The sequence below is a fragment of the Lonchura striata genome, chromosome 30 (assembly GCF_046129695.1).
Source record: "Lonchura striata isolate bLonStr1 chromosome 30, bLonStr1.mat, whole genome shotgun sequence".
Lineage (NCBI taxonomy): Eukaryota > Metazoa > Chordata > Aves > Passeriformes > Estrildidae > Lonchura > Lonchura striata.
Genome location: NC_134632.1, coordinates 3,783,154 through 3,807,350, shown reverse-complemented (window position 1 = coordinate 3,807,350; position 24,197 = coordinate 3,783,154). Strand labels below are relative to the sequence as shown.

At 56.9% G+C, this 24,197-nt stretch overlaps 1 protein-coding gene across 2 annotated transcripts in view; it reads left to right on the top strand.

Moving 5' to 3' along the window:
* The first annotated feature begins 362 nt into the window (after nucleotides 1-362).
* Nucleotides 363-24,197, top strand: part of FOXP4 (forkhead box P4) — a 61,548-nt gene continuing 37,713 nt past the window's right edge. For both annotated transcript variants that reach the window (XM_077789076.1, XM_021542632.2), the window contains exons 1-2: nucleotides 363-464; nucleotides 21,277-21,484. In XM_077789076.1, the coding sequence (XP_077645202.1) occupies nucleotides 21,293-21,484 (192 nt within the window). In that variant the 5' untranslated portion in view covers nucleotides 363-464; nucleotides 21,277-21,292. The remainder of the gene's footprint in view (nucleotides 465-21,276; nucleotides 21,485-24,197) is intronic.

Here is a 24,197-nt window from a genome sequence, read left to right as displayed (position 1 = left end):
GATGGGGGGGGAGGAGGCTCCATCCAGCGGGGTGCTCCCACCAGCAGGGGTGACCCCCCCCCAAAAAAAAAAAAATAAATAAACCAACTCCCCCGAGCGAGCGGGGGGCGGCGTGGGGTGGGGGGATGCTCGGGCGGGGAAAGCGGCTGCACCTGCTTTAGAGGAACTATGGTAGGGCGGCCGGCGCCCGCCCCGCGCCGCCGCCGCGCCCGCGCCGCCGCCGCGCCGAGCCGGACCTGAGCGCGGCCACGGCCCGGCCGGCCCCGGCTGCCCAGCCCCGCTCCGAGCGGAGCGAGCCCCGCCGCCGGCCCCGGCCATGCCGCGCCGCCTCTGAGCTCCTCCGGCCCCGCCGCGCCCGCCCCGTCCAAGTTTGGGGAAGGTGCCGCTGCGGGAGCGCTGCGCTGCCGGGGGAAGCGGCGGCGCGGCTCATGCCCGCCCCGGAGCGCGGCCATCGGCGCGACCAGGTGGGTGCGAGCGGCGCGGGGGCTCCGCGGTGTCCCCCCGGGGAGGGGGGCGCGGGGCGGGACCCCCCGGCAGGTGCGGGGGGCGCGGGCCGCCTCGCCCCCCGCGTCCCCTCGCTGCCCCCGGCGGGGCCGTGCCCCGCGCTCGGCCGCGCCGCGCTCGGAAGTTTTGTTACGGCGCCCGGACAAAGGGAGCGGGGCCGGCGCTGGGGGAGCCGGGGGTGCGGGCGGGCCGGGCCGCGGGGGGCACCGAGGGCTTCGGGGCTGGGGGCGTTCCGCGCTGCGGAGCTCCCGGTGGGGTGGAGGGGTGCGGGGGGTTCCCCGCGCTCGCCGCGCCCCAAGCAGCGCGGGGGTCCCGGTGCGTGCGGGCTGCGGGCGGCTGCGGGCGGGCGCGGGGGTCGCCGCCGCCCCCGAGGCGTTTGGGCGGCCGGGAGGGGGGCTGGGGGGTCGCGGCCCCCTCGGCGAGGGGGGGGGCGAGCCCCGGGAAAGTTGCGCTGCCGCCGGCACAGCCGCGCCGCCGGTGCCGGATCCGGACCCGCCTCCGCTCCGGCGTTTCGGGGGTCCCGCACCCCCCGAGGGGGCAGCGCACCGGGGTGGGGGTAGGGGAGGGGGGGCTCGGCCGTCCCTGCCCTGCAGCCGCCCCAGCGCTCCCTTTGTTGGTGCTTCCCATTTCCTCCCCATCTTTTCCTTTCTTTCCGGCAGTTTTGGTTTAATTCCGGCTGCTGGAGGGCTCGGGTGGGTTCCCCCCTCCTTTTTTTCCCCTCGTCCATCACATTTTAACTCAGCCTCGACCCGCCGCTGCTTGGGCCCGGGGGTGTGATTCCCTCCTTGGAGAGAAATCCCTAAGTCTGCCCCAAGTTTTGCAATTCCTGGGAGAAGCAGCAGCCGCCGCCGTCCCCGACAACCTGCAGCCAGCCCGGCCGCCGCTCCCGCAGCGCCCTGGGAAAATCCGGCGCCGCTTCCAAAACCCTAACCCAGAGCGCAAGGTGAGGGAGAGGAGGACGAGGCACGGCTTCGGATGGAGCTGGAGAATATTCCCGAGAAACCCCCGCAGGTTTGGATTCCGGAGGGGCTGACGGCAGCCGGCTGCCCCGCGGCTCACCCGTGCTTGCGTTGTAAAGTTTGCGGGGGTTCCTTGCGCCTTTGTTTGGACGGGGAGAGAGGTTTGGGGGGGTTTTTCCAAGGATTTTGGGGGGGGGATCTCTCTAAGCCGGACGCGATGCCGCGGGAGCTCAGCGGGGACGCTGCCGGCAGCGGCTGCTGATGGTCCCGGCAGCGATAACGCGTTCGGGAAGAGTTTTTATTACGGAGCATCGTCTTCTGGGAGTTCCGAAATTCCCGGGCAGACAGCGCCTGCTGGCTCAGCCGGACCCCCGGATCAGCCTCCGGCAGCATCCCCTTCCCACCGCCGCGCCCGCCGCCGTGTCGATGCTCTCCCGGCGCTGGCAAAGTTCAGGGATTTATTTCCATTCTTGCCGGCTGCCTCTCCCCGCTCCGTGGGATAAACAAACGCGCCTCTGTCTGCTCTCCCCTCTCCCCCTCTCCGGGAGGAAAGGGCACTTCGGCAAGAGCCGCGGATGGCTCTGGATGTTTCTTTGGGTGTAGGAAATCTGCTTTGAGTTGGCAGGCGCGTTCGGAGGTGTGGATGGGAGAGAACAAGTGGAGCGTAATTGGGTTTTCTTTTTCCGTTTGGGAGCGACGCTGGTTTCTCTTACCCCGTTTAAAACGCAAACAAGCCAAGGGCCGTGTGTCTCCCCCTCTCTCCCTCTTGTGCACTTTTTAATACAAATGAAAAATGTGCGGAGGAGAAAGCGGGAATAATTCACCAACCCCACTTTGCCGGGAGTCATGGCTGGGAAGTGCCCGCACGGAAAACTTGTGCTGAGATTATTTTTTTTTTTCTTTTTTCTGCTGCTCTTAATATAGTCCTGGAGGAATTTGTGTCCGAATTCCTGCCTGGGATCGCTCCTCAGCTTCAGGCAGCTCTTCCCTCCCCATCACTTGATACCCCAAGATTTTCCTTTTCCCACCCTCCACCCCAACTTCCATCGGATTAAGACCTCACTTCTCCACCAGCGTCGTAAAGCTGTGGGGCAGACAATAAAATTGTTATTAGTTTCTGCATTAAAAGGTTGGGTTGTTTTTAACCCAAACCAGAAGGAGGATTTACTTTTACAAATTTCTGCTGGTGTGTTAAAATTTTACACGGGGAATAGGTTCCGTGGAGAGCAGGGATTTGATGTTAAATCAACCCAACGTGTGTCTCACGCAGGCGGCATGACCCGGTCCCGGGTGTCGGCAGGGATGTGTTCCCTTTCATGCCTCTCCATATCCTCCATTAAAACACAGCAAAGTCTCAGGCTTTTCCAAAATCTTAACTCTAAATTAAGGATTTACATTTTTTTTTTTAAATTGCCACCCCACCTTAAAAGTCCATCAAAAATAAATCTAACAAGCTCCAGGAGCGGGTGGGTGGAGGAAATAATCAGGGTTGGAAAAATTATTCTGCTCTCCCCCTTTTTATTTAATTTTTTTCTCCTTCAGGTCGCTTAAATCGAACTGGGAAAGGGGAAAATGTGGGGGAGAAGGGGTAGAATTCCCTGTGCCAAACCAGGCAGCTTTGTCAGGGCCGTGGAGCTCTGGGAGGCTCCGGCTTCTCCTGCCCTTTGTGGTGTGGGACTGGGGGCTGTGGATCAGATCCCTCTGCTCCTGGGATCTCCCAGAAATGCTGCTGGGAGCTGCTGCTTTGAGCTGCTCCCCGTTTATTTTGACGTGGAATTTTAATTTATTATTTGTTGGGGGTGTTGTTATTTTTTTATCTTTTTGTTGGTTTTTTTTTTTTTTTTTTTTTTTTTTTTTTTTTTTGTGGATCTCCCCCATCCCACATCCCCTTTTTTAACGGGATTCTCCATGTGGGGTGCGTCCGTTCCCGGGTGGATCGAGCATCGCTGGCAGGTAAAATACAAAATCCAAGCAGCACAAAGTTGGGTTTGATGGGGGGGAGAAGTGCAGGAGAAGGGGATCGGTGTGGAAAATCCCCCTGCCAACCCCTGCAGCCCGGGATGCGTCGCCCAGCGGGGTCAGGGAAGGAGGAGGCGAAGGCTGGGGAGGGGGGAAAGGCTGAGCAAACGGAGCGAGGTGGAATCAAACGGATTAAACTTGCTGCTGGGGGAGGTGGGGAGGGGGCTGGAGAAACAGATAATAACCAAAATATCTGTAAAATCCGTGCCCAGCCCCGCTGTCCTGCCTGGAAACCAGGCAGCTGTAGGTTTTACATCCCCTTCGGAAAGGGGAAGAGCAGGGAGCAATCGGAAAACAACAACAACAACAAAACAAATCAGTGCAATGTACAAAACCAAGTGACACTAAAATATCTCCTCGGGCCCTCGGCCTTTCTCTGCTAATAGCCCGGCAGGAATGCGAGTGCACTCAGTTGTGAAGTTGCTGCCCGGAGAGCCCGGGAGCTTTTCTTTTCCGCCGCTGGCTCGGGGATGCTTTGAGTCTGCTGATGTTTGTGTCTCGCTGTGGGGCTGGGGAGGGGCCGGGGGGCTCTGGCTTTCAGGGTTTTCTCTCCTTTGATTTTTTTTTTTTTTTTAATTTTTTTTTTTCCCCCAACCCCCCCCATCCACCCCTTTTTTCCTCTTTTCTTGTCGGTCCGGCGGGGAGACTTTGGGGCTGGGATTGCCTTTGTGGCAGCAAGGTGGGGGGCAAGGGGAACGGGCTCATTCTTCCCACCGGGGAAAGGCGGGAGGAGAAGCCCGGAGGTCCCTGGGTTTATAACTCATACACATTTATGGCTCCTTGCCTTTCCCCTCAGTGGTGGGGTTTGGGAGCCTGAAGGATTTGGGGAAATTATTTCAGGAAGGGAGGGCTGTGATGGTTTTTTTGGTTTTTTTTTTCCCCTTCATCCCCGTGGCTTTGAAGCCCGGCAGAGCGCTGGGATGGGGCTGGCAGGTGGGTTTGGGGTCTCCAGAGGTTGCTCCCCATTTCTGGGTGCAGGAGGGGATCCCACCTCCTCCTCCTCCTCCAGGGCCACCCTGGGTTTTTTGCTCTGCTCCCGAAATGACCCCGCTGCCACTTGTGGAAGTGGGAAGGTGAAAATTTCCTGTCCCTTCCTCTGTGGTTTGCAGCTCCTGCAGCACGGCCGGAGGGATCCTGCAGGGTGCAGAGCTCCATGGGCATCTCCCCTCAGAGCAGGAGAGGGAAGGAAAAAGAGTGAAAATAAAACCACTCAGAGCCTGGAATTTCCATGTGTTTGCCTGGGAAGGTGTAAAACTCCTCCGTCAGCCGCTTCTGGATGCACCTGATTGAAACTCAGGGGGAGCAGCTGGCTGGGAAATAACCCCAGGGGCTGGGGCACGGAGCTGGTGACACTCGGGGTGGCCCCAGAGCCCCCCGAGTGGCCGTGGGGCTGTGCCAGCAGCACTGGCTCCCGGGCCAGCTCAGGGCAAGGACTTGCACCCATTTTATCTCTTACAAAACCTCCTTGTGCTGCTGCACCTTTTCAAGTCAAACAGAACTCGTAGATCAAGATGGGGCCGGGCACAGCTTGAAAAACTTCCTAATTTTTTTTTTTTTTTTTTTTTTTTCCTTCCCCCCCTCTCCAAGTGTTTGGGAGGTGAAATCCAGCCAAGACGCCGCTTGAGGGTTTGTTTTTGTTTTTTGCAAAGTTTTCCTAATTTAAACGGCTCTTGGCACGGCTCGGGCGAGGCTCCAGCGCGGAACGCGCTGCGATGATCCGGCTGCCCGTGACAAGAACGTGTTTGGAAGTGGAATGGCATCAGGGAAAAGGGAGAGAGGGGAGAGGCAGGAGAAGCAGAGGAGGAGGCGAGGAGAGCTCCGAATTTGTTTTGCAGGGATCCTGCTGGAGCAGGGACGAGCTGCAGGGAATCATGAAGGGATCCCTGCGCCACGGGCACGGGGTTGGCACCGGGATGGGCAGGGAAAGGAGCCTGGCCTGAGTCTGGATCCTTCCTCCCGGGGTTTATTTTATTTTTAAGGAAAAGCCAGGCCGTGTCTGCAGCCTGTTGTGCCGAGCTCTCTCTGGTGCAGGGATCTGCTGCCGGCCCCGGTGACACTTCCCGGTGGCTCCGTGCCCTGGAAGTTGGCAGCGGCTGCTGGCAGCGTGGGCAGAGGGAGCTGTCCCTCCTCCTGGCCTCTAGAGCCAGGCCAGCAGCAAAACCAGGGGCTTTTCCTGGGAGAAGAAGGAGCAGAGGGTGGATGTGGAGGAAATCTCACCTTGCCCTGCTCGGGGCTCTGCGCTGGGTTTATCAGAGGTGGAAGTCGGGGTAATAAAATGGTATAAAATGGTTTGATGGGAGATTCCTTTCAAATCTGTGGGAAAGTGCACCAAAAAAAATTAAGGTGATAGAGGAGGAAAAAAAAACATTATTTGGTGGTGATTTGGAAGTGTTTTTTTCTGCCTCGTTGGGAAAACTCTTCCAGAGCTGGAATGGGCAGGTGGGGCTGGGGAGCACCGGGGTGGCCCTGGCTGGAGCAGGAGGAGGAGGAGGAGGAGGAGGAAAAGGAAGAGGAGGAAGCCCCGGTGGGATGGGTTTGTGCCCTGGGTGCTGTGCAGGTTGTGGTTGGCAGCTCAGGGAGCTGCTGCTCCTGCTGCCACAGCCATGGAGCCGAGGCTGGGCCTGGAGCAGGTGCTCAGGAACAACTCCTTGGAGCAGCCCTTGGCCAGAGCTGGGCTTATCCACAGGGATTTCACTGCTCCAAGGCTGCTAAAGGCACAGAATCGCTGCCATTCCAGGTTCCTGGCTGAGCATCCCACTGCCAGCTTCCCTCGGGATCTGTCGGCTCTGATCCCAAACCCTTCCCTTGCTTTCTCCAAGTCCTGCTGTATTCCACAACCTGTAGATTTTCGCTGGGTGATTTTCCTTTCGCTGCTTACTGTGAGTCTGGGAGCTGGATGAGGATGGGAGCACCTTGGAGGAGCTGTCAGGGATTGGGAAAAGAGGGAACAGTGGAGGAGGGCTTGAGCTTGGAGGCCAGGATTGTGCTGTGGAGCGAGGGATGAGCTGGGATCCCGCGTTCCCAGCAGTTCCTTCCATCTGGAGGCTCCTTGGATTCAGATTCCTGCCTGTCCCGGGTGTCTGCCACGCCTGGGAGTGGGGATGTGCCCTCAGTGCCCTCCTGCTGGTGCTCCTGGAGCTGGTGCCAGGCTCACAGCTCCGCCGGTGCCTCCCATCCCGTGCCGGGATCACGGGGATCCCTGGGGATGGGGGTTCCAGCAGGGACCATCCCGCTTTGTGCCCACGCTCCTGGAGCTGCTGGGAGGGTGCTGCTGGAGCAGGAGGGACCCCACAGCCTGCAGGGACCTGGGGCTTCCTCAGCTCCTGATTCTTCACCTCCAGCTCCTGGGGGCAGGGAGTGCCTGGCAGGAATGGCAGGGATGGCAGTGAAATTCCAGGGATGGCAGGGAATGGCAGGGATGGCAGTGAAATTCCAGGGATGGCAGGGATGGCAGGGAATGGCAGGGATGGCAGAGATGCCAGGGGACATCCCAGGATGGGGGGAAGGAGCCCCACTGCAGCCTCAGTAAAAGCTTTTGGGGCTCAGGGTGGGCACGACAGGCTTGGAGGAGCCACCCCGGCTGAGGGGACAACTTGTGGCAGGAAATAGCTGGCAGAGCTGAAATTCCTCGTTGAGGATCCAGAGTTTTGGGCTGGATCTGGACAGGAATACTGACAGGGAGAAGAGCGCTCCCGTGTCCCCTCTGGGTGCCAGGCTGTGTCCCTTGTCCCAGCAGGGAGGGAGGTGCTGAGGAGCTCTGTGCCCCCAGGAGGGTTTCTGGCACCCAGCAGGTTGTTCCTTCCTCGGGGATGCTGCCAGACCTGGCAGTGGGAGGGAAATTCCCTGAGCGTGGGTAACTTGGATGGGGAAGAGGAACAGAACATCACCGGGCCTGTTAAAAACAGAAGAGCAAATAAAGGCATGGGGAGAAGTGTCCTGTACCTTTTGAGGCAGGAAATGTTAATTTTGGAAATGTGCTGGGCCGGGCAGAGCTGCAAACCCTTGGATTTTTATCGAGGTGGATTCAGGTGGGATTATGAAAGTCTCCAGCTTTGCCTTTCTCTGGGATTATTTCCTGAGAATTTGCATTTCTCCTTTACACCCCAACCTGCCTTCCCTGCAGCTTCCTGGATGGATTTTTATCCTGCATTTCTGCAGCAGGGTCCTGCTGGGATGGGGTTGGGTTTGTGGGCAGGGCGGGGTCTCCCCATTCCCATTTCCCATCCCCATTCCCATTTCTCATTCCCATTTCCCATTCCCCTTCCCATTTCCCATTTTCCATTCCCATTTCCCATTTCCCCTTCCCATTTCCCCTTCCCATTTCCCCTTCCCATTTCCCCTTCCCATTTCCCCTTCCCATTTCCCCTTCCCATTTCCCATTCCCATTTCCCATTCCCATTCCCATTTCCCATTCCCATTCCCATTTCCCATTCCCATTTCCCATCCCATTTCCCATTCCCATTTCTCATTCCCCTTCCCATTTCCCATTTCCCATTCCCATCCCCATTCCCATTTCCCATTCCCATTTCCATTTCCCATTCCCATCCCTGTCCCCATTCCCATTTCCCATTCCCATCCTATTCCCATCCCATTCCCATTCCCATTCCCATTTCCCATTCCCATTTCCATTTCATTTCCCATTCCCCTTCCCATTTCCCATTCCCATTTCTCATTCCCCTTCCCATTTCTCATTCCCCTTCCCATTTCCCATTCCCATCCCCATTCCCATTTCCCATCCCCATTTTCCATTCCCATTCCCATCCCCATTCCCATCCCCATTCCATTTTCCATTCCCATCCCATTCCCATCCCCATCCCCATTCCCATTTTCCATTCCCATCCCCATTCCCATCCCCTGCTGCCCTGCCCTGCCCTGGGGCTCAGCTCTGCCCGAGCGGGGTTTGGGGAGCCAGGCTGCCACAAATGTCCCCCATTAATAAATCAAACCCTCAAACTCAGCAGGAATTCCTCATGTGGGGAACAGAAGGGGCCCTTGCCACCTGCTGGGTGGGTAAAGCTGGGGCTGGGGGGTGAGGAGGAGGAGGAGGAGGAGGAGGAGGGTGATGCTCCTGCTCATCCCACTGCTCCCAGCTTGTCTCAGCCTCTGGGAACTCACGGCCTGGCTTCTCCTCCTCAGTTCTGTCTCTCGGCAGGACCCATTCCTGTCCTCTGGCCCCAGAGATTTTTGTAGGGGGCCTGCAGGGGTTGGGGCAGCAGAGCCCTTGTTCCCCCATGGAGGTGAAGGAGGGGAAGAATCGGGGCAGAACTCTGCAATTTTGGCTTTTTGTGCATAGTGGGGAAGGGAGATTCCCTCAATGTGCTCTCGAGAGAAAGAGGGGAAGGGAAATGTCCAAAAATCCATCCCGTGAGAGGTGGGAGTGTGAGCGTGCCAGAGAAACCCCGGGAAGGGATTTCTGGCTGAGCTTCACCCCCTGGCACGGCACGGCCTTCGCTCCATCCTCACCCCATCCCCTTTTTCCACAGTGACAGGAGCAGGCTTTGGGCTGGAGCTGGGATTTGGCTTTCCCAAAATCAAACCCGAAGTGCCGGGGGCTGCGGGGTCCAGCTCGGCCCTTTCCCACGGGAGGGGTCTCAGGGCTGGGCTCAGCATCCTGAGGGATGCTCGGGACCCTCCAGGTGCAGCCCACAGCCCTGTCTGGGTGATTCCCACTTCTCCTTTTAACCCAGCTTTTATTCAGACAAGGATGCATGGCAGGGCCTGCTCCCAAATCCCTGGAAGTCTTTCCCTTCATTCTGGTGGGCTCCCACAGAACAAATTCCATTTTCCCTGGGAAGTGGAGCCGTGGCTCCAAATCTGGGTCAGGCTTTGGAGCTGTCAGAGCAGCCCTGTCCGTGGATCAAACTCCTCCTCATTCCTGCAGCCACTTTTTCCCAGTGTTTTCCAGTGTTTTCCAGTGGCTCCAACACCGGCACTGGGGGCTGTGCCTGAAAAGGAGGAATGCTGGGGTCATCCCCCTGCTCTGTGGGGCTGGGGGTTTCAAATCCTCCCTGAGGAAGAGTCTGCTCCGTTTGGGAATGCAGTGGGGGGGAGTTTGGCAGGTCAGGGAGTGGTTTGGGGGTGCTGCTGGGTCTGGTCCCTCGTGTCCCCAGCGTGCCGGAGCAGGGGATGTGTTGGGAGCGCTGCTGCTGCTGAATTCCCAGCTGTAAATTTGGGATGGAACTGCTGGAGGAGGCAGGGCCGTGCCCATCCCTCTGGGAAAAGGATGGAGGGACAGAGCCCTGTCCCCTCAGAGGGGACACGCAGCTCCTTCCACTGCAGCCTGGCTCCTTCCCAACGCCCTGGGAGTCGCTGTGGGAGCGAGCACAAACTGCTGGGTTTATCTGGAGGTTTGGAATAATAACAGGCTTGAAAACTCCTGGCAGTGGGCAGGACCGTGCTGGGGCTGGAGAGCACACGGGGGACACGGGCCAGGGATGTGGCTCACGTCCCTGAGGGATTTGGTGTCCCCAGCTCTTCACAGCTTGTCTGATTCTGTCTCCCGGTGTTGTTGCCTTCCCTCACCACGACGTGATGATTTTTGGTCTGGGGACAACGGGGGACATCCCCAGGCTTGGTGGCCTGCCTGTGACAGCCCCTGTGGCACCGTGTCCTGCACTGGGTGATCCCAGCGCTCTGTGCCCACGCAGGGACAGCGTGGGGACAGTTCTGTGTGCCCCTGTCTCGCAGGAGATGCGGGAAGAGGATGTGACCAGAGCAGCTCCCGCGGGGATCGGGGGCTGTGCTGTGGCTGCCGTGGGACAAAGGTGACACCCACAGGGTGGGCACCCAGCCCGAGGTGGGCACCCTCACCCCTGACCCCATGCCAGAGCCCTCAGCTGGGAGATTTTGGGATCTCCCCTAAAAAAGCTGCTTCCAGTTGTGCGGTGGCGAGTCCTGCTCAGGCAGGGAACACGCTGGGAGCCAGGTGGGCACGGGGACCCCGAGCCCCTCTTGCCCCAGCACCCCGGGGTGCTCACAGGACCCCAGGAATGCAGGAGGGTGGCAGCAGCTGGTGAATCGTTCCTTAATGTTTTTAAAGGATGGGGGTTATTTTTAGGAGGGGTGGAGGGAGCCCAGTTCCCAGGAGCAATCCCTGGGATTTGCACGGCGCTCTGGGATGGTGCCAGGGGCTTCCTTGGCCACCGAGCCGGAGCAGCAGCAGCCACCTGGGGGCCAGGACGCCCTGAAGCTGGGCTTCAGGATCTCACCATTCCCAGGAGGAAGAGCTGCCTGGGACGAGCAGGGGTGCAGGCCATGGATTTGCCGTCCCCTTCCCCAGCTCTGTCCCACTCCAGCAGGGATGTGCTGGGCTCGGGAAGACGCCGTGAGCTGGGGGGATTCCCGGGAGCCTGGATGGATCAACACGACCTGGGAATGCCAGGAGCAGTGCTGTGGGACCAGATCCCTTCCCTGTGTGCCAGGCTGGCATCCAGAGGGACGCTGGAGCCGTGGCAGAGGTTTGCTGCCATCCCTGCAGGATCCACCCGCGCTGGGCCGGGCGGCGCCTCCCGGGTTCCCCATGGAAGAGCCACAGAGGGGGACGTTCCTGGGAAGAGGACGTTCCTGGGAAGAGAACATTCCTGGGAAAAGGACGTTCCTGGGAAGAGGACGTGGTGGCTGGACGTGGCTCACCCAGGTGACACCAAGAAGGGCACCCTGGTGACCTTCTGCCTTCAGCACGGGCTCCCGGTGGGAAGCGCTTCCCGCAGCCAAGGGTTGCTCCTGCCTCTCGTGCTCTCTTCCCAACACCTCCAAGATTAAAGGCAGCATCCCACTCCCCTCCGTGGGCATCCTGCAGCATTCCCAGAGCAGGATCCCAGCACAGCCTTGCTGAACACGCTGCTTCCCAGATTTTAGTGGAGAAATCTCCGGGGTTGTTCCCAGCCGAGCTGTCGGGAGCCGTGCTCGTCTGCGGGGCTGCATTTGCTCCGTGGGGGTGGCAGGTGCCCGGAAAAACCAGGAGATGCTGAAAGAAGCATGGAGAAGCCAAGCTGTGCAGGAATAAAATCAGGGAAGCTGTTTGGAAGTGTGGAGCTGGGCTCTGGCAGGGCTGCGAGACGGAGCCGGCCTCGGGTCACGCTGCCTCCGATCGGGATGAGAACAAAAATGGACTTCAGACCAGGAGTTTGAAAATGCCTAAGGATAGTTCTCGCCCCCACTGCCTTTTTTCTTCTCCCTCCTCATGAGCAGCATAAATTCTGGATGGAAACCAGGCCTCTTCCTGCATGGAAATGGGATTTGCCGTGGAAAGCATCGGGGAGCGCATCAGCCAGAGCCTTTTCCGGATGAATTTTTGCACAGACACGACGGAGTCTGGGAAAACTTGTGGCATCCGAGTTCCTCCCTCCTGCTCCATAGGTACCATGCCTGTTTTTTCTTCCCCTCTGGATTATTTGAAGGCCAGGAGAGACTTTCAGCCACTTCCAGTCGTGGTTTCCCGTGAACTCGGCTGGAAAATTTCGCTCGGGGTGGGACGTGGGAGTCCCAGCGCTGGCATCCCTGAGTGTCCCTGACCTTCTCCAGGGCATTTCTTCCTCCCTGGCTCCATCCTTGCCCTTTGCAGCCTCTCCTGAGGGGATGAGGAGCGGGGAGCTCCTGGAGTTTGGGGTTTAATTTGATTTAAGAGCTTCCCCCGTTGCTCCCCTTTTCCAATTTCGCCTTCCCAGAGGCTGAGCTGGGGCATTTTCCCGTGTCCCTGCTGTCCTTGAGCCTCCATCCAAGAGGAAGGTGCCTCCTGCTCCTCAGGTGTGCCAGGCTCTGCAAGGAGGGTGTGGGACCACCCTGGCTGGGAACGGGGGGCACGGAGGAGATTTTGGCCGGAGCATTCCGTGTGCTCCAGGTGGGAGGCTGCAGCAGGAATTCCAGGTGGGATTTGCACCAGGGGGATGTGTCCCCGGCGTGTGAGCATCAAAAACGGTGTGAGCCCGGCACTGGGTGTGCGGGAGAGGCTTGAACCGAGCTGGGATTTACCGGGAGATGCTGGAAAAAACCTTTGGAAAACTGGTGTTGCTTGAAGCTCTATCCCACACCAGCGATGGGAGCTGCTGGCAATTATTTTAATGGGATTTTGGGGGGATTGTGCTGGAAACCTCATCCCAAATCCTAAAACCCTCATCCCATGCGGAAGCACAGAGCAGTGGATGGGAGTTGTGCGTGGTGGGAATCTCATCCCGTGAGTTTGGCTTTTTTTTTCCCTGGGAGTTTGAGTTTGGAGGGTTTTTTGTTTTTTTTTAAATTTTGTTCCCTCTGAAATTTTTTCCCCACCGTCTTCATTATCATTTTTGTTAATTAGATTGTGCTGGGAAACAGTCTCTATTGAAAAGCAAAAAGCTGCGAGATGGGTTTTTCCAAGTGCGGCTGCGTTCCGGGGCTGGGAGAAGGACGGGGAGAGGGAGAGCGAAGATGCTTGAAAGAAATATAATTTTTTAAAAAAATAATTTCTTCATAAAGCTCTTTAAAAAGAAAACCCCGGGCCCCCTTCCCCCACCACGGCCACCTCCCCTCTTTCCCCCCCCCCATCCCCAATTAAACGATTTGAATTTCCACGTTAACTGCTTGGTGCTTCCTCGGCGCCTCAGATGATTAGAAAGGGATATTCATTTATGCCTTTTAAACGCCGCCCCGATTAAAATCAGAGAGATTTTTTCCTTCATCAAAATCTAACATCCTTGAAAAATTAATTTGATGCCTCTTGTTATCAATTAATTGAATCTCGTTGGGAGAGAGGCTCGTGCAGCGGGTGGTTGGAGCCGGCCCTTCTGTTCTTCGTTGCTTTCCCCCCTCTCCGCTCCCTTCCGCTGCTTCCAAACACTGGGACATTATAAAACTCGGCCTTTTCTTTTTTTTTTTTTTTTTTTTATTTTAAATATATTATTTTTTACTCATCTCGTAAAATAAAATAAATGAATAAAACTTGCTCGCTCTCTCTCTGTCTCTCCCCGCCCTCATCTTCCATTCCCCCTGAGTTCTTCTCGGATGAAAGAACCTTTTTTCCCTTCCTTTCTCTCATCCCTCTTTCCTATAACTTCCGAGAGAGAAAAGTTGGGGCTTTTCGCAATTTCTCGGCGGCCAAGGTCCGTCTTTCTTCCTTTCTTTAACGGGGGATATTGGATATTTCATTTGAATCTCCTTTTTTTCAATTAAAAGTGCCCCGTTCCTTCTCTTCCAGCTGCTCCATTCTCCTGCCCTGGCTCGGCAGCCGGAGAAGCGATTTTCCTTTCTTTAATATTTCAGCTCTTCCCCTGAGACGGGCTGCCTGCCTTATTTTTTTTTTTTAATAGACTTTTTCTCCCTCTATTAAACTTTTCCAATCTTCATCCCTTTATTTTTTTTCTCCCTTCCCACCTCTTTAAACAAAAAAAAAAAAAAAAAAAAAATCCAGGAAAAGTTATAAAATGGGAAGAACTGGGTCATTCAGGAAGTTATTGAAATAACTTCAAAATTAGGCTTCACTTTCACTCTCCTTGGCGTGGTTCTGCCTTTGGATCCAGTCTCTTCCCTGGTGGCTCCGTTCTTGATGCCCGCTTGGGAATTTGGGGTTGGAGGTGTTGGGGGATAACCCAGCTGAGAGCAGAGAGGTGGTTTTGGGTTTCTTTGAGGGAAGGGTCTGGGTTGGAGATTTGCTGGGGGTGTCCCACCCAAGGGCTCCTCAGGGATGGGGAGGGGATGTGTCCCCCCAGTCCAGTGCCCTCAGGGGTGATTCGGTGTCAGGACCTCGGTGTCACCTCCCCTGTGCCCTGCACTGTCCCCTCACCTCTTCCAGGACCCCGGTGTCACCTCCCCTGTGCCCTGCACTGTCCCCTCACCTCTTGTGCCCAGCTGGGTTTGGGGTCTGACGGGTGAGAGGCTCTTCCAGCCCTGCCTGTGCTCCCTGAGGAGCCTCTCCTGCTCTGTGTGGGCTCACCAAGGATTTTGGGGGCTGGGGACAGGGTGGCCCTGATTTGGGATCTCTGCATTCCCGTTTGGATTGTGTTGGGCAGAAGGAAAGCAAGTTTTTAGGGGGATGAGGAATTAGGGGATGCAGGGCTGGTCCTGGCACTGCGGTGGCCGATGTGGCTCCATGGGGGCTTCCTGGATTTTGGGAAGTGCCCCCAGCCTTGGTCCCAGTGGGAAGCCTGCAGGATTTGGGCACTGGGGCTGCATCCCAAACTGTTGGGGCAGAGGTGCCAGACCTGCATCCTGACACGATGGGACACCAGGTACTGGTCCTGCATCCCAACCTCGTGGGTCACAGGAATTGGACCTTTAACCACACCTCATGCAGGTACCAAACCTGCATCCCTGTCTGATGGGCCACGGGTACCAGACCTGCAAATCTGCATCCCAAACTGATGGGATACAGGTACCAAATCTGCAAATCTGCATCCCTGTCTGATGGGCCACAGGTACCAAATCTGCATCCCTGCCTGATGGGATACAGGTACCAAACGTGCAAATCTGCATCCCAAACTGATGGGATACAGGTACCAAACCTGCATCCCTGTCTGATGGGCCACAGGTACCAAACCTGCAAATCTGCATCCCAAACTGATGGGCCACAGGTACCAAACCTGCATCCCTGCCCAATGGGATACAGGTACCAAATCTGCATCCCTGCCTGATGGACCACAGGTACCAAACCTGCATCCCTGCCCAATGGGCCACAGGTGCTGGATCTGCATCCCTGCCCGATGGGACGCAGGCATGGGACCTGCATCCCAATCTAATGGGGCTTTGGTGCCAAACCTTCCTCCCGACCCACCAGGACATGGATACCAGCCCTGCACCCCAATCTAACGGGGCATGGCTACCAAACCTTCATCCTGACCCACTGGGACACAGGTACCACCTGATGGGACACGGCTGGTGGAGCTGCACCCTGGCCCACAGGATGCTCCACCAACCCAGCAGTGCTCCATGGTGGGTGCAGAGACCACCGGCACCCACCCAGGGGCTGTCCCCAGGTCCCCACGTGTGGTGGCTCCGGAGCAGCGAGGTGGGAGCCCCGTGCTCCACGTCACTATTTAATTAGACATCCCTGATTAACAAAACTTGGCGTTAGGCTTCCTCCTGCCCTCATCTTTCCTGGCTCCGAATCAATGGCTTTGATATGCTAATTAGGGAGTAATTTAATTTCAAAAGGCCGCAATTAACAAGGGTGTTGTGGACATGCTGTAGTTAAGCGGCGTAATCTAATTTGCATTAGTAACAAGCAGGGACTAATTAGAAGCTTAATTAGACACTTAGACGGCTCTTGTGTTTACTTTCTTAATGAGATGGAGTGGGGTTCCTTTTCTTTTTTTTTTTTTTAATCTTTTCAAGAGCACAGCGAGGGAAGCCGGGATGGAGCAGGATGGGGCAGCGGGTGCCAGGCATGCTCCAGGATGGAGCAGGATGGGGCAGTGGGTGCCAGGCATGTTCTGGAATGGAGCAGGATGGGGCAGCGGGTGCCCGGCACGCTCCAGGATGGGGCAGGATGGGGCAGCGGGTGCCCGGCACGCTCTGGGATGGAGCAGGATGGGGCAGGATGGGGCAGTGGGTGCCAGGCACGCTCTGGGATGGAGCAGGATGGGGCAGTGGGTGCCAGGCACGCTCTGGGATGGAGCAGGATGGGGCAGTGGGTGCCAGGCACGCTCTGGGATGGAGCAGGATGGGGCAGTGGGTGCCAGGCACGCTCTGGGATGGAGCAGGATGGGGCAGTGGGTGCCAGGCACGCTCTGGGATGGAGCAGGATGGGGCAGGATGGGGCAGTGGGTGCCAGGCACGCTCCGGGATGGGGCAGGATGGGGCAGTGGGTGCCAGGCATGCTCCAGGATGGGGCAGTGGGTGCCAGGCACGCTCCAGGATGGAGCAGGATGGGGCAGCGGGTGCCAGGCATGCTCCAGGATGGAGCAGGATGGGGCAGCGGGTGCCAGGCATGCTCTGGGATGGAGCAGGATGGGGCAGTGGGTGCCAGGCACGCTCCGGGATGGAGCAGCAGCTCCGCTGCCCCAGCACCGGTCTGGCCACCTCAGCCAGTCCCACGCCCGCTCCGGGAGGGGTTTGTATTCCTGGAAGCTCGGAAAGGAGTGGGAGAGGTGCCAGGCGGGCACTGGTGCCTCTGGGGATGCCTCGGGTGGGGTTGGCTGCGCTCAGGGCAGCTCCGGGGAGCAAGGGATGCTCGGGTTTTGGGGAAGCAGGTGGAGCTTGCCAGGAGCGCAGGAACAATCCCAGGGCTTCCCAGGCTGGAGTCCTCACGCTTCCAGGTGCTCTCCAGCTCTCGGATGAGCTGATCCAAGCATCCCTGATTTTTGGAGGGAGGAGAACCTCGCTGTGGCCATCCCTGCCTGGTTCCCATAGAGCAGCGAAGGCTCCTCACTGCCTTGCCAGTCCCCAGTGCCCACGAGTGTAGCTGGGCTGGGCTGGCACCGAGGCAGGTGAGGACAGCCAGGGGGTGAGGGTGAAGCACCAGAGGTTGGCTCTTCCCAAAGAAGTTGCTGGGAGTGAGATGAAAGTGGGAGATGAAAGTGCCCAGAGGTGAGATCCCATTAAAGCAGTGCCTGGGCTTAGCCAGTCTCTGGTTCCTTAAATATCTTCTAATTTACAGTAATGCTCCGGATTCGGCTCAGCTCCCCCAGACTTTTATTTTAATCCCCTTTCCACATTTCCATGTGTTTATGTGTTAATTAAAGGGTAAAAAGCCACTCTTGGAGCAATCCTGGGCTGCTGCTTCTCTTCCAGCGAAGCCTTTTAGGATTAACAGCCACTTCCTAAAGGCTGGAGCTGCCGGAGCAGGACGGGCAGGTTGCTCAACTTTCCGTAGCTGGGAGCGGATCCAGTGCCTGGGATCCAACTTTCCCGAGTCCTCTTCTCCTTCCAGCTGTGCATCCTGCAGATTTCTGAGGGCTCTGCTGGGTCTGTGCTGCTTTGGGATCCGCCGGTACCCAGGGGAGAGGCCGCGGGCTCCGTGTCCTGGCCAGGCTGGAGCTTGGACAGCTCTGGAATACGGCTCTGGAGCTGGGATGGCTCTGGAATATTGCTTTGGAGCTGGGATGGCTCTGGAATATTGCTTTGGAGCTGGGATGTGGTGGAAAGGGTGGGAACAGCCTTCGGAACCTCTCGGTGTCAGTTTGTGGTGTCACCTGTGCTGTGCCAGCTCAGGGAGAGTTTTCCCAGGGGTGTTTCCCGCTGTTATTCCAACTCCATCCCTGCTGGGCGATGCTTTAGGAGCTCTTGGAGGGTGTGGCTGGGCACACTCAGGGCAAGGTAACCCACAGGGGTTGGGGATGGGGATCGAGGAGAGCCTCTGAGAACACAGAGGGGTTAAAAGCAGAGCTCCCAGGAGGAAAAAATGGGGGGGAAATGGGATTTTTTGGAAGACAAATGGGGGGGAAATGGGATTTTTTGGTGAAAAAATGTGGGGGGAAAAATGGGATTTTTGGGGAAAACTGGAGGGAAACGGCAATTTTGGGGAAAAATGGAGGGAAAAAAGATTTCTGGGGAAAACATGGGGGAAAATGGGATTTTTAGGAAAAAATGGGGGGGGGAACGGGATTTTTGGGGAAAAAAATTGAAGAAATGGCAAATTTTGGGAAAAAATGGGGGGAAAATGGGATTTTTGGGAAAAAAATGGGACAGCAGGGAGGAGGTGACCCGAGTCCGCGCATGGCCCACGAAGAGCAGCCCAAAATTACAGAGCTGCCGAGGGCTGCGGTGCCGAGGATGATGAAAACCAGGGAAAGCTGCCGAAATTGGTGTCGGAGGAGGTCGTGATGTGGCTGTGGCTGTTCCAGCAGGTCCCGGGGGGCTGGGAAGTGCCCACTGGAATTCCTTGTCCTTGGATCAGGTGGAGCAGTGGCATTGCCTCGCACGGGCCTGGATGGCCCAAAATTCCTCGGGAGATTTTTTTTTTTGTTTTTTTGGGGGGGGGTTTGAAATCGCTGCTTCATCTGCTCTTGCTGCTGCCAAAATCCCACGGGCTCCGTGTCCATCCTTCCCTTCTGCAAGGCTCCGCGGCGGTGGCACACGCGTGGAATTCCCACGGGAATCGTGGCACACGCGGTGGGAGCCCCCTCCCTGCCAGGGAAGCTCCGGGCATCCATCAGCCTGTTAATTGCGCTAATTAGAGAGTGCGGAGGTGTTAATTGGAAAGCGGCGGGATCGCGGCTGTTTGCGGGAGGGATGGATGTCAATAACGCGGGATTGATGGCTGGGCTGCCAGGTTAGCGGCGAGCCGGGGGATGTCAGGGAAATGTTGCTGCTTCAGATGAAGCAATTGTTAATTAAAAGTCACGGTAATTAATACACCCTCGTTGCCATATGGTCCTGCCGAAGGCAGGGGGATTCGTTGCTCCGTTTGTAATTCTCCGTTTCCTTCCCTTTGTCCTGCGCAAGGTGCGTGGTTGGATAAAAGGGGGAACAAAAAACGCAGAGCCGGTGGTTCAGCGAGTCTGAAATGGTAATTAATGGTAATTAACGATCCATTTGTGCAGCTTCTGCCGCTGTTGCCGTTGGAGGGGGCTCCTCCCTCCCCTTTCAGCCGAGCCCACCCTTCCCCTCTGGCCGTGGGTGTTTTGGAGCTGCCCGCTGCCCGTCCCTGCCTCTGTGCCCGGGGAAGGTGGGATCCCGCCGAGCCCCCTGGATGCGTGCGGGAGAATCCCGGAGCTGCGAGGGACGAGCGGCAGCGGCGGGGATGCTGCGGGTGCCTCCCGGCTCTGCGCAGGGCTGCACGCGTGCTCTGGCATCGTTCAGCCGAGCTCTGCTCTTCCCACTCATCCCAGATCCGTCCTGGCTGGAAAAGCGCTTGTTCCTAATTTAAATCCACTTTATAACCTCGCAGACACCGGCTTCTTCTTCTTTTTTGTTTTTTCTTTTTTTTTCCCTTTAAGGTTTTGTAAAACTTTTTATAGGAATGGAAATATTTCCATTATTATGATGATGACTTTCTTTTTTATGACTTCCCTCGCAGCGTTGTTGGGATCCCAGACGCTTCAGCATCCCGGAGGGGTTTGGGAACGGGAAGTGGAGTTTTACAGGACTTGGAGAGGGAACTCAGCTGGCCTGGTGTCCCCAGCTCCGGGAATCACCCGGGCTGCAGGAATAATCTGCTCCAGCATCCCGCCTCTGGCAGGGGCTGGAAGCACCAGAGCGAGCCCACGGCTCCTCCACCAGCAGAGATTTCCTCCTAATTCCCAACAGTTAAACTCCAGTTTATGCCCAAAGCCAGGAAAGTTTTATATCCTTTCCAAAACCGTCTTTTTTTCCTTCTTTTTTTTTTTTTTTTTTTTTTTTTCCGTTTTTTAATACTTCCTGTTGTAACTCTGGATATTCCTGTTCTCCGTGTAAAAGTCAGATCCCTGCTGGAATCCTGATGAGTTTCGAGTGTCAGAACGAAGCGTTCCCCGTGGGGCCTCGTGGATTTCAGAGGGAAAATGGGAATTGGAACCGCAATAATTTCGTATTTCTCAACTTGAAATCCTCGAAATTCAAAGTGGGGTAGGCAAAAATGTAGTTTTAAGGGAAAAGGTGAGGGGTTTATTGTGGATTTTTGCTCTTAACGCAGCATCCTGTAATCATCCCATGCTTGGGAAGCTGCTCCAACCAAACCCAAATCCCAATAATCCCCTTAACCTTGAGCTGTCCCACAGCCACCAGTGTCACCCCCAGAGCCCTGGGACAGTGGGAGGGAGCCAGGAGCTCCCCTTGGGAGTGGATGTCACTCATATCCCCTGCGGAAATGACTTTTGAAATGCAGATGATCTCCAACATGCAAATGAGCAGCTCGCTGCTCCCTGTTTAATATGAATGATCAGCCCCTGAATAGCGATTATTACACGCCACATTTCAGCAATTATGTTGTTCCTGGTTTGTCTCGCTGCCTTTTGGGGTGTGGAGGGGGGAAATAGGGGGGAAAAAAAGAGGGTGGAAGGAGAAAGGGGGGTGGTGTTTTTTCATCCCACCCCTCTGGTTTTGTTCCCAGCTTGTTCCAAACTCGGCCAGCGGTGGTGGGTGAGCGCTGAGCCGGTGGGATGAGGGGTGTGGAAATAAAACTGCTTTTCCATGGAGGAGAACCTGTGCTGGGAAGGAGGGAGAGACCCTCACTCCTGCGTGGATTCCGTGCTGCCGCTTTTCTGTGGCAGAGAGCAGCGCTGGGTGTGCTGCTCCTCTTTCCTCCAGGAAATCCACCCAAATCCAGGAGTTTCTCCCAGAAAAAGGCACCCTCAGCTTCACAACCTGCCACTCGTCCAAGCCCACTGAGCAAAAACTGGGGGAAGGGAAGGATTTTCCAACCGTGCGTCGCCGGGCTCTTGTTCCCACATCCCAGCTCTGCCCTTCCTTTGGGTTTCCTCAGCCTGGCACCTTCTGCCAGGTGGTTTTTCCTGCTGGGAAGTGCTGGTTTGCTGGGAGATGAAGCACTTGGAGGGAATGCTCCGACTTCGTTAGGATTTTCAGGGTGGAATCTGAGGTGCAGGTTCCCTGTGCTTGGTGTCCAGCTTCGCTCTCACCATGAAATACTTTGGGATTTGGGGAAAACTGAGGGATTCCTGGAGCTCTGTGCGAAATACTTTGGGATTTGGGGAAAACTGAGGGATTCCTGGAGCTCTGTGCCTTGCACCAGGTTCGGGGAAAGCCGGAATTGTGAATTTTCCTAAGCAGTGGGTTGCACTTGCTTTGCCTGGGGACGTGCAGCGTGTTTGTAGCCGCTCCACATTTATTTTTTGGGGTGAACAGAGCGCAGCTAAAACCCAGCGGGGTTTGACACCCCACCCCACCGGGCTGGGGGACATCCAGCGGGATCTCGGGCCCCGTCCTCAGGCTCTCCTCTCCCCTCCTTCAGGTCCTGCTAGCGAGTCATGATGGTTGAATCGGCCTCGGAGACGATCCGCTCCACGCCCGCGGCGCAGAACGGGGTCAGCAGCCTGAGCAACCAGCCCGATGGTGCCGGCCCCGGCCCCGGCCCCGGCGGCGGCCGCGACGGAGCCGCCGGAGCCGAGGCCAACGGAGAGATGAGCCCTGTGGAGCTCCTGCACTTCCAGCAGCAGCAGGTAGGATGGGCGAGCAGCTCCTTCAAACCTGGCACTGCGAGGCTGCGCCTTGGGGATGGCACCAGGTTTTTGCCCTGCTCTGTCCTCCTTCCAGCAGGTTTGGCCATTCCTGGTCGAGCTGCCCCAAAAAATGGGTTTGTGCTTGTCCTGGATCTCTTGGGAAGCAGAGCCCGTCCATCCCTGGGGGTGGAGCTGGCTGGTTTTGGGGGAAGGTGCTGCTCGCTCTGCGCCCCGTCGCTCTGAGGGGCTGAGACACTAAAAACCGTGGAGCAGATCCTCCCTGAGAGGATTTTGGTTGTCCAGGAGCTGCTTTCCCATTCCTGGTGGCTCCTGGAGGTTGAACCTCACCCACACGGCCCAGGACACGCGTGACAGTGACACGTGCACGGATGTGCCCCTGGGGCAGCCCCTGCCACACGTGTTCCCCGCCACACACGTCCCCTCTCAGCCCTGAGGACGTGCCTGCAGCTTACCTTTCCAAACAAACTTCGGCAAAAAAACATCAATTTCCCTGCTCGGCTACTAAATAAGGCAATGATCCCTCGCCTCGTGCGGAGATCGCCTCCCTGAGCCATAAATTCCAGCGTGAAAGCTGTAAAAAATTGCTGTGTCTGATACTTTAGTAGGGAGTGCTGTAAATCCATTACCTGGATAACAGGCGTTAGCACGCCGCTAAGCCCCTGTTCCCCGCATCCAAAGGGTAATCATGCGTGTAATGCCGCTGCCAGTGTCCTCCCAGGAGCTGCCTGCTCTCCCTCCCGCAATCCCACCGGGAAACGGCAGAGCCGCCTTCCCTCCCGGCCAAAAAGATGGGAATCGTGGCGGGGAACCGGGGGATCTCCTCCAGAAAATCGGGTTTTCCGTCCTCGCGGATGCTCCCGGTGGATGCTGATGTTTTATTTCACGTCACTTTCCTCCTGCCGGGAAGCTGGCTGGCATGTGGAATTAGGAAAGCAGAGGGTTTGGTGAACTTCCATAAAAAAACCAAAAAAAAAGAGCCAAGTGACACCCATCCCGAGGATTATCCATCTTCCTGCTTCAGGGAGCAGGCTGAGCACCAGCTGGGGTCAGGAATAAATGTCCCCACAGCAGGAGTTTTGGACAATTAGGTGCTTGATGGAGGCTCTGCTCCATCCCCGGGAGCACGCAGCGTTCTGCCGGGTTCTCGGGCGGCTGGGCTCGCTCCCTCATCCTGGAATGTCAGCACTCCATCCTCCTTCTCGCTGAACTTTATGAAATCCCCCCCAAGAAACCTCGGGAGGCGGTGGGAGCCCATGTCTCACCCTGGTGGGCTCAAAGCTCTGTGTCTGTGGGGGTTTCTGTGGGAGCTGCAGCTCCGGGGAGCTCCTGCTCCCATTTTTGCCTGGATTTGACTTTTCCCGTGGCTGTGAGCTCGCTGCTTTTGCAAGTGTGAGGCCAGACAGGTCTTGGCAGGGAGTTTTTGGGTGACAGCTCCTCTCCGAGGGTGCTGCCTTGAGGTGGGTGGGATCCTGAGGCCGTGGGGACGTTGTGGGGTGCTCAGGGACCTTGGTTTGGGGTGTCCCCAGAGCAAGGGGACGTGGCTGTGTGGCAGCTCCAGCCTGGAGCTCACCATTCCCTCACCTTCCCAATCCACGGCTCTTCCGAGCAGCCCTGCAGAGTTTGGAAGGGCAGAGCCTGGAAGGGGAGAGCAGGATGGGTCCTCCCAGAATTCCTGGATCTGCCAGGCTGGATCCCCCTGGAATTCCCAGATCCGCCAGGCTGGGTCCTCCTGGAATTCCCGGATCCACCAGGCTGGGTCCCCCCAGAATTCCCAGATCCACCAGGCTGGGTCCCCCCAGAATTCCCAGATCTGCCAGGCTGGATCCCCCCAGAATTCCCAGATCCACCAGGCTGGATCCCCCCAGAATTCCCGGATCTGCCAGGCTGGGTCCCCCCGGAATTCCCGGTGCAGGAAGGAAAAGGGGGCACGGGGGTCTCACCTCCCAGTGCTGGGGGATCCTCTGGAATTTTAGGAGTGGGAATGAAGCGCTGCTCAGCCAAGATTTGGGGTTTCCCACGGTTTTATTTGCAGATTTGCTGCCCCAAAAAAATCCCAACTTTTAGCCAGCGGCCGGTGTCGGAATCCAGGGGGTGCAGAGAGATGGGGTGGCCGCAGGTTTGGGGCACAGGGAATGGAGGAAAAGGATGGAAAAGGATGGAAAAGGATGGAAAAGGATGGAAAAGGATGGAAAAGGATCCCTGCAGACACGGCAGGAGCTGCACGTGGAGAAACCAAATCCGTGCCAACCTCGTGGAGCAGGGATGTCCTGGGAGGAGCCAGGGGACAATCCCCGAGCCTGGCACCCCACGGGAAAAATCCATGGAAAAGGAGCCGCCCGGAAAATCCAGCTGCTCTGGCATCGCTTGGGGTTGTTTTATGGTGCAAAAAAAAAATCCCAAAAATAAAATGGCAGCGTCAAAGAAACGGGGAGGAATAAACAAAAATAAGGCTTGTTTTGGAGAAGGAGCGAGCGGGACTTTTTTGGGAGTTGGGGAAGGGTGTGGAGGGGGAGGAGAGGCATTTTGCTGCCCTGAGAGAGATACCATTCCATAAAACATGTGATCACATCTCAGATATATTGTGTAATCCTCTATTATTAGGGTATTTAAGATAAAAACGAGGCCGGAGCACTTAAGTGAAGCTCATCTCTCTCTTCGCTTCCCTGATTCATATTTAATATTTCACTGAGGA